The sequence below is a fragment of the Lichenostomus cassidix genome, chromosome 1 (genome assembly GCF_008360975.1).
Source record: "Lichenostomus cassidix isolate B80296 chromosome 1, HeHo_3.0, whole genome shotgun sequence".
Lineage (NCBI taxonomy): Eukaryota > Metazoa > Chordata > Aves > Passeriformes > Meliphagidae > Lichenostomus > Lichenostomus cassidix.
The window spans coordinates 60,890,479-60,906,124 of record NC_139479.1 but is presented as its reverse complement, the minus strand read 5'-3'; the positions used below and the strand labels follow the sequence as shown (position 1 = coordinate 60,906,124).

The following is a 15,646-nucleotide window of genomic DNA, read 5'->3' as shown; positions in this document are numbered from 1 at the left end:
GTTGTTTCCTGCATTTTATCCTGTATTTCATTTTAGTTGACAGCTTCCTTTTGCCTGTGTGAGGCAAGAGCATCTGACCCACTGGTTTAAAAATCAACCCCACTGGCAGAGTACTGCCCACTGCCCTTGCTGGGAATGGCCTCTGTACCTTACCAGAACTTCTTATTTGTTTGAACAACGTCTAGAAAAGATAAAATAGGAACTACAAAATCTAGGTAAGTAGATTTTACAGAAACATCTTTAGTAGAAACATCAGTGATTTCACTTCCCATGAGGTTTCTTTGCCTTTCCTCTGGCGTCGGGCTTTTTCTCAACCCCAGTTTGGGGATTTTCAGTGTTGGTGTATTTTCACAGAGACATTAACCCCAGCATACTCACTGGGGAGCATGATTCACCTCTGCTGAATTCAGCCATCCAAAACTCAGCTGTCTGGCTTCTTAAGACAGGGCTACCCTTCTGAAACAATTTAAAAAAAAAAGTCCAAAACAAAATAAAACAGGAAGAAAAACCCAACAAAACCAGGGCTGTGTTTGACTTCTAAAGGCCTGGCTGCCTGCCTGCCTAGCTGGAGAATTGGCTCTGATCTGGATGACTCCAGAGCTGTTCTAGAGGATGTTCATGGATGCAATCTAATCCACATTACTTAACCTTAGCTCCAGGACTTGTTCTCAGGCATTTTTCACCCGGGGGTACAACTATAACCCTAAGCTATACCTAGAGCATTGAATAATTTATTTCCCTCATTCAGGCCCAGGTCTTGACTCTCTGGTGTCCCCATTACACACATATTGATTCACTCCTCAGTCCTCTTCTGGAATGAATTCCCCCTGGAAGAGGACTTAAACCAGGATTATTAGCTGTGTCTTAGCCAAGCTTGGATTTGGTGTTCAAGCACAGAATATAGATGGAGATCATCTATTCTGGACATGTCAAATTTGTACAGTTTTTCAGCACGGCCTGTATGGATATCTGTGGATAGAGATATGGGAAGCAAATCTTGGGGGCTTGCAAAAATTAATCATAATGAGATGAAGGATCATGTACTTTTTCTTAAAAAGCTAACCCAGTATGACATAAGGAAAATACATGAATGTCAAAACACCACAAAAACATATGTCTCACTTGCTCCTGGTTTTCTCTGCTAGCAAATGCCAGGAAAAGATGCTTTCTTATTCAGAATTTTTCTGTTTGGACTTTAACTCATTCCCAGTGCTCTGAAGCAGATTCATGCTTGGCTGGGATGTCTTATAAGAGAGCTGGATGCAGAGAACACTGCTGGACCTCCACAAATATTAGAGGATCACAAAAGCTTTGTACTTTGTGTTCTTTCTTATGCCTGTGGTTCATAGCTGCAATAAAAGAACACAAAGGCTGAGATGACAAAGCGATTTGTCAACAGGAAAATGTCCAAAATGTATTTTAACCTCTCACACGTGGATGACATCAATATGAGCAGCACCTCCCCAGGGAGCTCTGTCATATGGACTTAGCCACCAGGAGCTTGGGGTTGAGGTGAGAGACAGTATTAAATTTTAACCATTCTTTAAATAACATTTGTTTAATCAATAATGTGGGTCCTGAACCCTTGACTTTCCTATTGCATTTGGGTTTGTTGTGGATGCTGTGAATATGAAGTTTTACCTGCTCCTTTTTACCCTTTTCCTCTTGGTTCAACAGAATCATGGCTTCACTATTCCAAGGTAAATATCTACTGATGCTACTAGGCTTTTAGTGTGTGGTGTGTGGGACAGGGAAAGAACTGATGCAAAATAATTCTGAGTTGCTTGAGAAAACATTTTTCAAAGGCTGACATAAATTTATTGCCCTTGTAATTGGATACGTGGTTCAATTTAACATAAAGATGGTGGGGGAAATGAAATTATTTTAAGTCCTCTTTGCATCCATAAATCCTATGTTTTTAATCATATTAAGACTACTCTTTTCAGTCTAAGTGCAAATCAATTCTGTTCATTCAGTACTTTTGAATGCCAATAAAGGGCATTTTAAAACTTAATGGGAAAAAATAATTTGCTTCATTTGCCTTAAAACAAGATCTTAAATGAATTACTTCTTGAGGTAGAAAGAGAAACCATTTCAGAAAGCTCTAACAATCTGTTTTCTTTCCAAAGCAGCTTTTATGATGGTTTTTCCAGGCATAAATCATTTTTGAATAACCATTTGGTATTTGTACAATGTTTCAGAAGCAGCTTTATTGTTACCTATCGATAAACTTCAGAAATGCCCTGAAACCAAATGCTTTCTTAAAACATGGGAACATATGTCAGAGATGAAGACAGGCAAAGTGCTTTTATTTTCTGCATGTACAACTGGTTTAAAAATCTGGAATGTTTTAATAAGTAGAACTAAAAGGATAACTTTCTTATGCGGTGATTTTAAGCAAAGCTGAACAACCTAGGATTAAATACAACCTGCTTCCAGAACTAAAATACCTACATAAATAAAATGTGAACTATTTCTTACAGCCCTTCTGTGATTTTGCACCACTCTGCAGACCTGTGAAAGGTGAACACCATTGAGTTCATGCTTTAAAAGAAAAAATCTTTCCTCTCCCTTTGTGTTGCAATCATATTTTATTGTGGATTGCTATGGAGGTGTGAGGGTTAAAGTAGGGAGAAAAAACCATGGTTTTAGGTGAATTCAGTAGAACAATATTGTTCTGTGCTACTTGAAGGTTTGTTTATTTCATATTTAAATAGAACACTGAATATCTGAGTCTTAAAGAAAAATATGGCATTTCCCACTGGAAAGCAGGAACCTAACCCTCCCATCCCAGTTATGAAAATGGCTAAAATAATGAGATTCATCTGACTATATGGAATTTTTACACAGGTCTGTGTGGGAACAAGTCCCCTTCACCTTTCTGTGCAGCTCGTGGGTAAAAATATGTGTCTTTAGAAGGCAATTCATTCCAGGTTAGCACACACATCTAAATTAGCTCAGGCTAACCAGACCCCCAAAGTGCCTGTTTCTTTATTTCTACTGCGCCTAGCTGAGATGAAGATCTCAGACCCACCTAAAATGAATTGAAATGTGTCTTACTCACTTGGTCATATTTACAGGGGAAGACCTGGGTATGGCAGTGTGGGGGTGGCAGCTGGACTTCTATTTGCCAAGAGGTAAAAGGGAGAGGAAAAAGAGATGGGAAACAGTGACAGAGCTCAGCAGAAATCTGGAAGAAAGCTGGAGGAAGGGAATGAGAAGGATCTTTTCACGGAAAAACTCAAAGAGCAATCAGGGAAGGAGGGCATGAGAACAGAAACAAAAGAGGTGTGTTTAAGATGGTCACGTCCAGCTGTACAGGGACAGCAAGGAGGGAAAGGAAGCTGGGAATAGAGGGTTGTTTCTGAGCTTGCTTTAAGGGCAATAATTAAAGATTTTGTTTGGTGTTTTCTACAAAGAGTGGGGCAAAACACAGATGAAAGAGGGTATAATTCCAGATTAAAGCAGAGGAACTGAGAAGGCCAACAGCTAGAGTTTTGGCTGTTAATATTCACCACACTGAAGTGCAGGGGCAGAATTTTGATCAGGTTATTCAGTGTATTCAGGTCCTATCACAAGAGCTATAGAGGAATCGTACCACATGTTCAATACTTCATCCACATTCGGATGAAACACTTCTGCAACAAATGGTGGGGTACAAGTGCACATCATCTTCGTCATTATGGAGCTCTCAGGCTGTGGGAATCATGCAATGAAACCAGATGCAGCAGGCCTTTTCTTGGCTCCCGTGTGAAAAGACTTCCCCAGCTATGAGAAGACAAATTAAGTTTTAAAATAGCCTCAAACACATACCTTGGAGTGCACTTACCTAAAGAAATAGGCAAACTGCCAACCTTGCCTATCCCTGATTGTTTTTTGATGTTCTGTCAAAAGATTGTGGAGGTAAAAATAGGGTTGGCATGTTGGTTCTGCATGAGAAACAACAGTGATTGCTTGGAGCCTGGCTAGAAGTAAAGATGAATCACCTGGTTGCCAGGTGCTGTCAGGTTTCTGCTTGAAATCAGTCACAGCAACAAGCTGTGACAATCATGTTATGCTGCTTGAAAACCCTCATTTTGAGAGCCCTGCCTGTTTTCTTTTCAGGACAGTCTTTGCAGACAGGGCTGGCAGGGACTTGGATTGTGCCTGGTTTATTTGGTGGCACCAGTTCTACATGATAAGATGGCTGAGAGCCACCCAAGCCCAGGAAATGGAAATAGGGGTCTGGCATTCTCCTGAGTCTCCTTCTTCTACACACACAAATTATTTTAATTACCTATCCAATGCAATTTTTAACTACATGACTTGCAGGATGCTGATGATCAGGGCTCAATGCAGAGTGCTATTTTTTGCTTTCCAGAAAGTGAATTTCACTCCTGTCACCAATAGTGGGGTCAGGCATGGAGTAGGTGGCAAGCACCAGTCATGCACAGCATGTCCAGACCACGGTTTTCAAGAAGGGGAATCTAAGTTACTGGGCAGAGATGGGGGGGACAGTGGTGCAGATCGTCTGAAACAACACCTGGCAGAAAACCTTGACGGAAGTAGGAATGCACATCTACAAAACATCATGTCTGGCTTTTGCCAGACTGGGAGGGCTTTTGCCAGACTGGGAGCACTGATGTCTCTGCTGAACAGTGACTGAGACTGAGAAACCTAGGGGACAACAGAAGAGCCATCTTCCTGTTCTAAGCCAGTTTTCAGCTGGTGCTGCTGCACTGTGGATTAGCTGGGGCTGGTGGCTGTGGTGTTGGTGCCAGCGCCCAGGAGCAGTCTCAGTGTCCAGCAGTAAATATTGGCTACCAAAGCCCTGCCCCACCTCTGTCATGGATTTTACTGATTGGCACATGCAGAGGCTGGAACAGGGCTCAGCATCTTCACTGCTGGATTGCCTTTGAGTTCATGGCAGCCAAGGCAGGGAAGATGAGATAGACCAACCCTGCTTCTCCACTTCTGCGTGAGCTGGAGCTGTACCTAAATACTCTTGTTTTTCAGGGATGAAGTTTTGTGGGCTCTCCCACAAACCGATGAACAAGTTGAAGCTCTTCAGGATTTACTGAACATCACTGAGGTAAACAGATGATTCTGTCTCTCTGAACTCTAGACCAAATTTTTCCACCAAGTGCCCTTATACTGCTTCTATCTCCCAAGAAGGATCTGACCCACTTCTATGTATTTGTTCTACTATATCAGCTTAGGAAATGCTTGGTTTTCATTTCTCCACTACCTTCTGATTTACATGACAAGACCCCTCCATAATGTTTCAGAAATTAATTATTTCAGAGCTCATATTTCTGCAATTGATTTTGTGTATTAAGGCACTGCAAAACTGGCAAACCACCAACACACAGTAAGTAGAAATATATGTGCTAGGGAACCTCTGCACTTTTGACCAGTGTGATCTTGACCTCTATGGCTTGCATACATTTGAAGATCAGGACTGGATTTTGAGGTATTTTTCTAAAGGTAGCATCTAGAAGATAAAAATATCTTAATACTTTTGTATTATTATTATTTCTATCTTTCATCAGACAAAAGATTATTTAATTAAATTGAGACATCTTTTCCTCTTCACTCACCCAATCACAACCTCCCAGTTTGAAGTCAACACTGCAGCAAAGGTGTAACCATGCCCTCAATCAACATAATTTACAGGATTGAGAATGTGTTTCAGATGACTGAGAGCTCTTAAAGGTGTCTATGCCCAGCCAGAGATGCTCCTCCATCTCTTTTTTACTACTGTAATTCTTCACCTTCTTGTCCACAGGAGTCCCAAGAAGTCAGGAAGAAGAACTGAAGCACATTCAATGCAGAGAGGGCTTGTGGTGGTTTCTTCTAAGTCATTTATGCACATATGTAAACCAAATATTTTTCATGGGTTATAAACCAGACAATTTGTTTCCATGACTATAAACTGGACAAGCTATAGAAACAAAACAGAATGGGAATGGCAAAAGGAAAGGCAATAGGAAAGGGATAGGGAAAGGGAGAGAAAAATGGAAGATACAAACAGTGTCTCCCAAAAAATTTGAATGGTTACAATCTAGCAAAAACGATGCTGAGCCATGGGATGTTGTCACTACTCTGACAATAATGTCTGAGCTGGCTACACTGAGATAAGCTCAGCCATTTGTAGTACCTTGCAGTAATACATCTAGGAGCCAAATACTTTACCATTTATTGTTCATACAATATTCCTCTTGCAACTGCACCAGAAAGGAAAAAAAAAAACCCTATTGTCTGGTGACTTCATGCTATATGATGCCTTAAAAATGCATCCAATAATTATGTTGACTTTTTCGCACTCCAAATTTAAGTCTAATTTACTGCTGTCACCCCTAGATCTTTTTGTATTATTGGTTCCGAAGTTTCAGTCTTTTATTGAATATGTCAGCTTCCGATTTTATTACTGTAAAACATTTAATTTTACCACGAAGAATCTCATTTTGTTATTTTTCTCCCACTTCGAATCTCCGTATTGTTTCTTCAACTTGACTTATATTCAAACCCCTTCTGGCACTTATTTCCTCCCTGATCAAAGTCATCAGAGAATACAATAACTACAAAGACTGGTCTGATCTTCATTAATTCTCCAAAAAGCCTCAGGAAAAATAACTCTCAGCAGATTTGGAAACATGTAACATAATAACCAGCTAAATATATCTATTATACTAGAAATACTATCTCAGAAAAGGTTATGTTCTTGTCTTTGTTCTTGATTTATGAATTTATGTGCAAAAGTCATTATAAACATTTCTTAAATACACACATTTCATTTCCAGAAGCAGCAGAATGCTACACATCACAAGGAACATTAAACTGCTTGTTATGAGCACTCTCTTAAATTGAAAACATATGCTTTGATTATTTTCAAAATGCTTTTTGAATGTTAGTAAGAATATTTTTTCTTTCCTCAGTTAAAAAAAATAAAATGTTTTTGGAAACTTTGTAGGTCATTCTCTGGCAACCTGTTGTGGTTGAAAACATCGAGAAGGACAGAGAAGTCCATTTCTATGTCAGGGCATCCAACATAAATAGCATAAAAGCTCAGTTAAGGCAACTGACCATCCAACACAAGTATGTATTTTTTACTTGTTGTCATGAATGATTCTGTAAAGCTGTTTGTCATTTATTTAACAGGAGGTTGTGCTCTTCCTTTGTTATTCAGAGTCTTGATGAGAGATGTTCAAGGAATTATTGAAAAACAGACTCTTAATGACACAGTCAGTCCTCGGGGATCTTCCTCATATTATGAAAACTACCATTCAATGAAAGAAGTAAGATATTTTTGTTGTAAACATCTGTAGATTCAAAAGGTGAAATTTGTCTCATGGCTGAGATTGGAGCTATAGGGAAAGAAACCATCAACGGGTAATAATTACCACTGTATTGCTCAACAATTAAGAGTTCTACTTATTGTAAGGCTTTCATAGAGAAAGAAAGAAAGAAGCACCAGACAAAATCTCTCATACATGTATTGCCTCAAACTGTCATTCAAAGGCAGTCCATACAGAAGAAAAATGAAGTCACAAAACAAACGTAAATATTTAAAACATGAAATCAATAATAATTTAAACAAATAGAACTAAACAGGAATTTCAGGGCTATACTTGGTCTGTGCTGTGACTGTATTTTACTGTTTGTTTTAAGAGAAATTAGTCAGGCAAGTGGTAAGTGGGCTGAATTTTGAGGTTTTCTTTCCCATCAGATAAAGGTTTTGGAAGGTAGAATGAATTTAAGTCTAGACCACTTCCAGGGATGAAGGAAAACAAGAGAGAGAATATCTGCTTACTAACTTCACCCTTGCAGATATATCGTTGGATGGAACAAGTAGTGAAAGTCCACTCTGATCTCCTCCAGAAAATATATCTTGGATCATCCTATGAAAAGCGACCGCTTTATGTTTTAAAGGTACAGCTGTGACCTATTGCAAAAACTTTCCAAGAACTACTGTGAACAAATGATGGGGCTTGGCCAGGACACTTCCTTAAACCTATACCTACATTCCTATTTTTGTGATTTTTAGAAGTTTTCTAAGTTTTTCTAGTAAGATGCATCACTGTTGCAAATGCATTTGAGCAGATTAGGTTCCTTTCTGGGTCACAAAGAAGTTATCACATCTAGGCCATCATCCAAAGGCATGAAATAGTGGCACAGTGGATAGCCTCCCCTGTTTGCGATGAAGCCAATCTAGTTTGTTGCTCTACACAGCTGATGACAGACTCACTTGACCTCAGGTCTTGCTGAAGTCTTGGTGCCTGTGTTAGGACTTTGCAAGCAGCCTGAATGTGGCTCTCTGTATGCAAACAGAACCAGTGGCTGCATCCTGGCCCAGGATCAGCCTGAGCTCTCCCTACAAGACAGATGATGCTTCTTCCATCTTGGTTAGTTTTTCACTTCTGCTTTTATGTGGTACCCTTTACAACGATGACATTTGAAAGCAATTTCTCTTTTGTCAGATTTCTAAAAGCCAGGAAAGATCAAAAAATGCCATATGGATCGACTGTGGTATCCATGCAAGAGAATGGATTTCTACTGCTTTTTGCCTGTGGTTCATAGGTCACGTGAGTACATAATCACATCTGATTACTGTTTTCAAAGAAAAGCAAAAAATCTTGATGCCATTTACCTTTATCCAATTGCATTCTAGGATCCATAAAGCCTAAATCCACTTTCTCCCACAACACACTCCCACAACTCCAACACATATTTGTGTTGAAACTGTAAGCATAGCAGTATGTGTGCATGTCAGTAGACACTGTGTGTGTGTAGGAGAGAGAAACAGAAAGTCATAGGGAATGAAGGCAAAGGAGCTCAAATGTGCTATCAAGTATGAAAGAAACTTCAAAGTATGTGCAGCAAATTCAACAGAGACATTTAGCATTGTGAATTGTCAGGGATAGAGAGGACATGCCAGAAAAAGCACGTGTTTGATAATCGACTAGGGCCATGTCTGTACTGCCACATGGATTCCAGGCAAGGTCTTGGCTCTGAGTCATGCAGCACATGGTGACTTGTGTCCTTATTGCTGCAACTGGCACTGCCTGGAGCAAATCAGAAGACACACAGGGTGAGCTCAAGCTGTCCTACAACCCTTGGTTCTTCCCTACATGCCTTCCTAGAGCAATAGTTACTCCACATTTGCCTGCTCCAGACATGGCATATCTCCACACCAGCAATCCACTTGCTGTGATGCATCACCTACCTCTGTGTCTCTTGCTACTGCTCCTCCTGACTCTGTTTTTCATTTGTGCTCCTGCTTTTTTCCTGGATCAGCAGAGAATAAAGCCACATAAGCCATCTTCTTCTGAAGGAACAATCCCTGCTAGTGACATCCTCATTCACACCTCCAGAACATGACCAACAACATCCAGCCAAAGTACCAGTTCATGGAAACTGGGAAATCACTGACAGGATGAGACTGTAGATTAATCATTGATGGGATGGGCTTAGATTAAGCAACCCTGATGTGTGGCTGCAAACAGTCACACCTATCTTTAGTATCTTTCACATCTACACTGCTCAGCAGAGTGAACAAAGGTATGCTGAAAGATACAACATCCTCAATTTGCACCTGGATTTTAAAATACATTGCCTTGCTCTTTTTGAACTAAAGGCATCTCTGCTCAACTCCTTATGCTGAGCTGCTGGCCCAGTCCCTGATATGAACCAGGAAAAGGCTTTTGAGACCCTTCTGGCCCAGACAAATTTTCTCATCTTGCTCAGTTAATGTTCTGAGATATTATTTATTATTACTTTTTCACAAAAGCAAAGTTCACAGTAAAAATAAACTAGATGACACTGAGACTTCACAGTCACCCATACTGTAGTCAGAGAAACAACAAAGATGAGTCCTTGAAACATGAATTATGATTTGGCCATGATGGAACTAAATAATGTGGATGATGATGATGATAATAATAACAAAAATTAATAAATGTATTTATTTCTGTCACCAGTCATAACCATAAAACCTCAATAAAGCCTAAAACATTTGAAAGGATATTGCAGGAGTTACAGACAGATACATCTGAATGTATCTTGTGACCCACTGATAATTTCAAGGTTCCACTGGAAAGAAATTCATTTGCCCTTTTCATGCTGCTCCAAATAATTACCAGCTGTGCTGTCACTTTGCCAGTGACACATCCCTGCAGCATTTTTCAGAAGTAACAAGCTGAACATTTAGGTTCTCCATCCCTTTGATCTAATTTACATGGTTTAAATTCAAATTTTGTTTCTATAACACTTCATGAAGTAACATTTTAAAATCTGACACTAATATACATCTGCATATGCACTAAAATCATCAGCTCTCCCTAGCAAACCCTAGGCATTCTTTATAATGGGTCCACTTTTTATAATTTAATTTTGTCCTTATGATTGTAGAAAGACTGACATTTCTCATTTAGTCAAAGGAAGTCCATTGCCTGAGGAAAACTATGAAGGATTTAAAATGAAAGGTGATCTAAGTAAGGCATAAAGAGAAAAAGAAAATATGATTGAAGGACTTAGTCTATTCTAATAGTATCAAACCCACTTATCTAAAGGGACCTTATCTAGATTAAAATTTTTCTTTGTCATGGACTAACAACCAGGTGGGGTATCACCACAGCCTTCAAAATAAGCTGTGAGGCAACATTAGCAATGTAGGTTTTACTGACTCTTGTCATAGGGTTGCATTAAACTCACAATGTAACCAGAATAAATAATGTTATGTATGACAGCCATTTGAAATATTACTTGTTATTTTGGAGCTTGCTGTATTTTGGGTGGGAGGGTTCTTATTACTTGTAAAAGCAGCAAAAGTTCAAACCTTCCAATTATTAGGCTTCAATTCTCTCTCATGATCACCCACTAATACTGGAGGACTGCAGTGTGTCTAACTGACTGTATCAATTTCTCCCCTTGGCACTTCTGAGCAGAGAGCTACTTTGCTTTGTGGCAATTTCTATGATGTGATGAGACCTACCTTATCAGTCTCAGGTAGACTGCTCTGATAATTGCACAATTATTTTACACATGCTACCAGGTACCTTTGTAGGAAGGTAAGAAAATCACAATTATAAATGCTTTCAATACGTTTCCCCTGTGCTTTATAGGCAATCCATGTGCGTGAGAGAGATCAGACCATGACAATGCTTCTGGAGCACTTTGATTTCTACGTCATGCCTGTGATAAATGTAGATGGCTATGAGTACACATGGAGCCACCCCTCTGTATGTACACTTTTTTTGACAGGTTGTGCAACATACTGATTTGCTATTCATGGGAACTCTCACTGTGCATGGTTAAAGCATAATTTTTATCCTGGAACTGCACACCCCGAACTCTTACTCTGTGCTTCGAATTTCTGCATCTTTACCCACAGAAAGTTGGATTTGGGCTCATAAACTCATATGCCTGGCAAAACTGTATGTCTTCTGCCCTCCTTCCACAAATTGAAATTCTAATTTCAATTTCCATTGACATCAGACCAGATATGATTACTTCTTATCCTACCCAACATTTCCCTTTATCATCCAGCCTTGCTGGCAAGCAAATTGTGGTTTTCGAATCTTCCTTGGTTTTCACTAGCACATGACTGTGGAGGCACAAGTGGGAAGTCATATTTAACTAAGCAGTGGGGTGGTGCATTGACTTCTTCAGCGTTTTTCCCTGAATGCAGCTTGTTTGTCTCCTTCCATAGAATCGGCTGTGGAGAAAAAGCCGCTCCTCACACGGTAACAGCAAGTGTATTGGTACTGACATGAACAGGAACTTTGACGCACACTGGTGCGGTAGGACATCATTTTCTTCCTATTGTACCCCTGCCTCACTTTTGGCCTTTAAAATTCTTTATTACGTTTTCATCTACCATTTCACAAAGTTAATACAATTGCAGCTGAGTATCTGTTATGAACTGGTGAAAATTTTCCCAGCTTCACATAATCTTTTGGGGGACTCAGGACTTTTCCTCTCCGGATGACACACCATGGAATAACCTCTTCCCATCACAACAGAGCCCCTTCCATCACACCGTGACACACCTGGGGGAGGCTGTTGGTGGGAAGAAGGAAACAGGGAAGAGGTGCCCCTTGCCATGTCACCCAAGGCCTGTTGCACTATCCACCTGAGCAGATGCTCCACCATAGTATACAAACAGATCACTTCAGTCATCCTTCTATAATGCCTGGCTGACCAAGATTTCTTTGCCCTTAGTATTTCTTATGAGCATGACTATATCATATTTAATTACTGCAGGCACTTTAGTACTTGACAGGTTTTTTCATAGTCTGCAGAATAGCTGCCTTAAAATGTTACCATATGGATCAGATCTAACTTCACTCAGTGCTGACACTGAAGTCCTAAATGGCTTTCAGTCACTCTAGTCCATTGCTATTATATCAAGTCCATGGTTATTATATCAAGAAAAACATGGATTTTTCCCCCCCTAAACACTAATGATGCTGACTGCTTCCAGAAAGTTATTTGGTCTTATTCTGAAGACAGCAGAAGTGGTGAATCCTATTTGTCTTCTTGGTATTTTGTTCCAGCATCAAGTTTTCTTAAAAACTTTCACTTTGATTTGTTTCCTCAGCTTCCCATCAGGAGTTTGCTTTCCCACAAGATTAAATAATCATGTAGAACTGCCTTTTCCCTGTAGTACTTCTAGATTTTAAGATGTGATCTCACAATCATTGGATGATTTTAAATCAAGCATATTCATTCTCTCCTCTAAGACTTTTCATGCAGTCTTTGAACATTTCTTTTCTACATTTATCTTTAAGTGTATAGTGGTTGAGAAATCCTGGTAGTCTTGCACAGATTTCTACAAGCCTGTGAGCTCTTTCCATAACATGCTGGAATCCATGATTTCTTGTCTATTAGTATCATACTCTGCTCTTTCATTAGATGAACAGAGATGCAGAAGGGAAGAAGTGAAGGAGTAAAACTGTGCACATTTTTTGTTAAAGGTCCAGGAGCATCTCACAACGAATGTCAGGAGACGTACTGTGGACCCTACCCAGAGTCTGAGCCTGAAGTGAAAGCAGTGGCTCGCTTTGTCAGAGACCACAAAGACACCATCAAAGCCTACATAACGATGCACTCCTACTCCCAGCTGGTGTTGTTTCCATATTCTTACACTATGAACAAAAGCAAAGACCATGATGAGCTGGTAAGTCTTCCTACAACCTGAAGTTTCACTGTTATTTCAGGACTACTTACCCAGCTTGGTTAGTCTTGTAATGAGGGAGTCAGTGTGCTGTGAGGATCAAGAGTTGGGAAATTACATCTTTCTTGATGTTCTTAATAACTTTAAGAAGTCTGGGCTGGTCTAGTAATGCTTATGTCAGCAAGCTGCGTCTGAAGACTATGTAAAAATGAAAATATTTATTCCAGATTGATTACACATCAACACCACCTAGTATGTTGAAGCTGCTGCTAAAAGAGTGGAGTCCTGTTGTTTAGGACATCTTGAAAAGATAGATGTAAGAATTCTTCATTATGTTGTATGGTTTACACAAATTCTGAAATTAATTGGGTGTGTGACTCTTGAAAACACCCTTCATATACATAAGCAGTGAGGTATTCTGGTGGACACTTGCTATTTTTATTAAGGCTTTTTCTAGAGATACTTATTGAAATTGGTCTTAACAATAAGATGGAAAACATATCTTGTGCACGTAGAACTTTACATTTTTGTGCCACCAAATGACACTGTAAAAGTTTTCACTGAAAGCAGCAGAGTTCAAAACAGCACAGTTACTCTTTTCCTGTAAAGCAGAAAGAGGTGCACTGCTTCTGGGCATTTTAGTCTTCATGGCTTAAGAGTAGGGTTGTCTTAATTGAAGTATTTTCCTGCCATATCTGTCAATATTACTTAAATACAGAGTGACTTAAATACTGTGGCAGAAAAGAAAAAATACAAGACAAATGAGACCAAATGATTTGTTCTAAAGTGGGGATAAGGTCCCATCTATAGACTTTTTATCTGTCTACAGCAGAAATGCAATCTGTAACATGGGCATATGTTGCAAACTTTTATCACATTCAGTGGGTTTTCTAGAACTTTTTATAAGAGTATTTAATTAATGTGGAATCCTGAGCACAGTGTAAGTAAATTCTAACTGCATACACACTAACTATTATCACAAGGCGTTAGAGGTAAAAATGTTTTGTTTAATTACAGGAAATTCTGGCACAGAAAGCAGCAAAAGCTATAAAGAAGACAACTTGGAAAACTTATAGACCTGGTGCTGGTGCATCAACAATCTGTAAGTATGACTTTACTGCAATAAAAGGGATGTTAATATATCCTTGCTGGCATCAGAAAACAGCTTTTGAACAGAAAAAGTTCTGGTTTCAGGCAGTTTTTCTATTTTCCCTTCCTCGCATAGATTTAGCTCCTGGAGGGTCCGATGACTGGGCTTACGATCTTGGCATTAAATATTCTTTCACCTTTGAGCTTCGGGACACAGGAACTTATGGATTTTTGCTTCCTTCTCGAGAAATCAAGCCAACTTGCTTAGAAGCACTTTCTGCTGTCAAAGAGATAGCTCAACATGTTCTTCAAAATTTGTGATGTTGAACATAAGTTATTTCAGCATGACTGCACTTAGCTCTAAAAACATAATAAAAAAGCTTGCTCCTTTATTAAAATTCTTTCTACACAGGCACAAAACTAGAATGACTGCACCCCCTGTATTTTACAACACATCAGTTTATTTCAGCTGTACTTATATATCTACAATGGTAGCTTACTGTACCACAAGTATACAGAGAGCCCAGTATAAGGGGAAAATAGCACAAAAGTCCCACTAGATGGTGGGAACTCCAGGTGAACAGGTCTCTGACTGATATGGGGCATACTGGGCAGACTCCATCCATAGAAGAGATTCTCCCATTTAGGCCATTTGAGTTATTATAGGACTTAGTTACAAGAAAACAACCCTACTCACTGTGTCCACGGTCAAACAGAAAGGGTGCTCCCAGCAAGGCAAGCACACACAAGTGGCCAAACCACCAGGTGGGAGCTGCCCCAGGTTCCTCCACTACATCAGCCAAGTCCATTCACCCTGCAGCCAAGCGCATTTTGCAGCACAGCGCTGGCCTGAAGACTTTATACAGGCTTTGTAGGGTGACAGGACAAGGGACAATGGTTTTAAAATGAAATGGGGTGGGTTTGGATTAAGAAAGAAGTTTTTTTTACAATGAGGGTGATGTGGCACTGGCACAGGCTGGCCAGAGAAGTGGGGGATGTCCCAGCCCTGGAAACATTTATGAACAGGGCTCTGAGCAACCTGGTCTAGTTGAAGATCACAGAATCGCAGAATCACTGAGGTTGGAAAAGACCTCTGAGATCACTGAGACCAACCTATGATTCAACACCACCCTGTCAATTACACCAGGACACTGAGTGCCATGCACAGTATTTCCTTAAACACCTCCAGCTATGGTGATTCCACCATCTCCCTAGGCATTCATCCCAATGTTTAATCACCCCTTCTGTGAAGAACTTCCTCCTAATGTTCAACTTAAACCTCCCCTGCTGCAGCTTAAGACTTAAGTGTACCGTCCTGACACTTGTTGCCAGGGAGAAGAGATCGATCTCCACCTGGCTACACCCTCCTTTCAGGTGGTTGTAGAGAGCGACAAGGTCTCC

General features: G+C 39.9%; 1 protein-coding gene across 1 annotated transcript; it reads left to right on the top strand.

The window, feature by feature from the left end:
* The first annotated feature begins 1,553 nt into the window (after positions 1-1,553).
* On the top strand, positions 1,554-14,665 carry CPB2 (carboxypeptidase B2). The gene is made up of 11 exons (XM_085059722.1): positions 1,554-1,700; positions 4,996-5,071; positions 6,953-7,077; positions 7,169-7,277; positions 7,810-7,911; positions 8,460-8,564; positions 11,103-11,219; positions 11,690-11,780; positions 12,957-13,159; positions 14,174-14,258; positions 14,382-14,665. Exons 1-11 carry the CDS (start codon positions 1,630-1,632, stop codon positions 14,564-14,566), a joined length of 1,269 nt encoding a protein of 422 aa, XP_084915848.1. The 5' UTR covers positions 1,554-1,629; the 3' UTR covers positions 14,567-14,665.
* The last annotated feature ends 981 nt before the right edge of the window (positions 14,666-15,646 follow it).

Bases quoted from the DNA above. Each gene is read 5' to 3' on its own strand.
- CPB2 (XM_085059722.1), top strand. From the start codon at position 1,630: ATGAAGTTTTACCTGCTCCTTTTTACCCTTTTCCTCTTGGTTCAACAG. The intron at 5,072-6,952 runs GTAAACAGATGA...GAAACTTTGTAG, and splicing joins ATTTACTGAACATCACTGAG to GTCATTCTCTGGCAACCTGT. The intron at 8,565-11,102 runs GTGAGTACATAA...TGTGCTTTATAG, and splicing joins GCCTGTGGTTCATAGGTCAC to GCAATCCATGTGCGTGAGAG.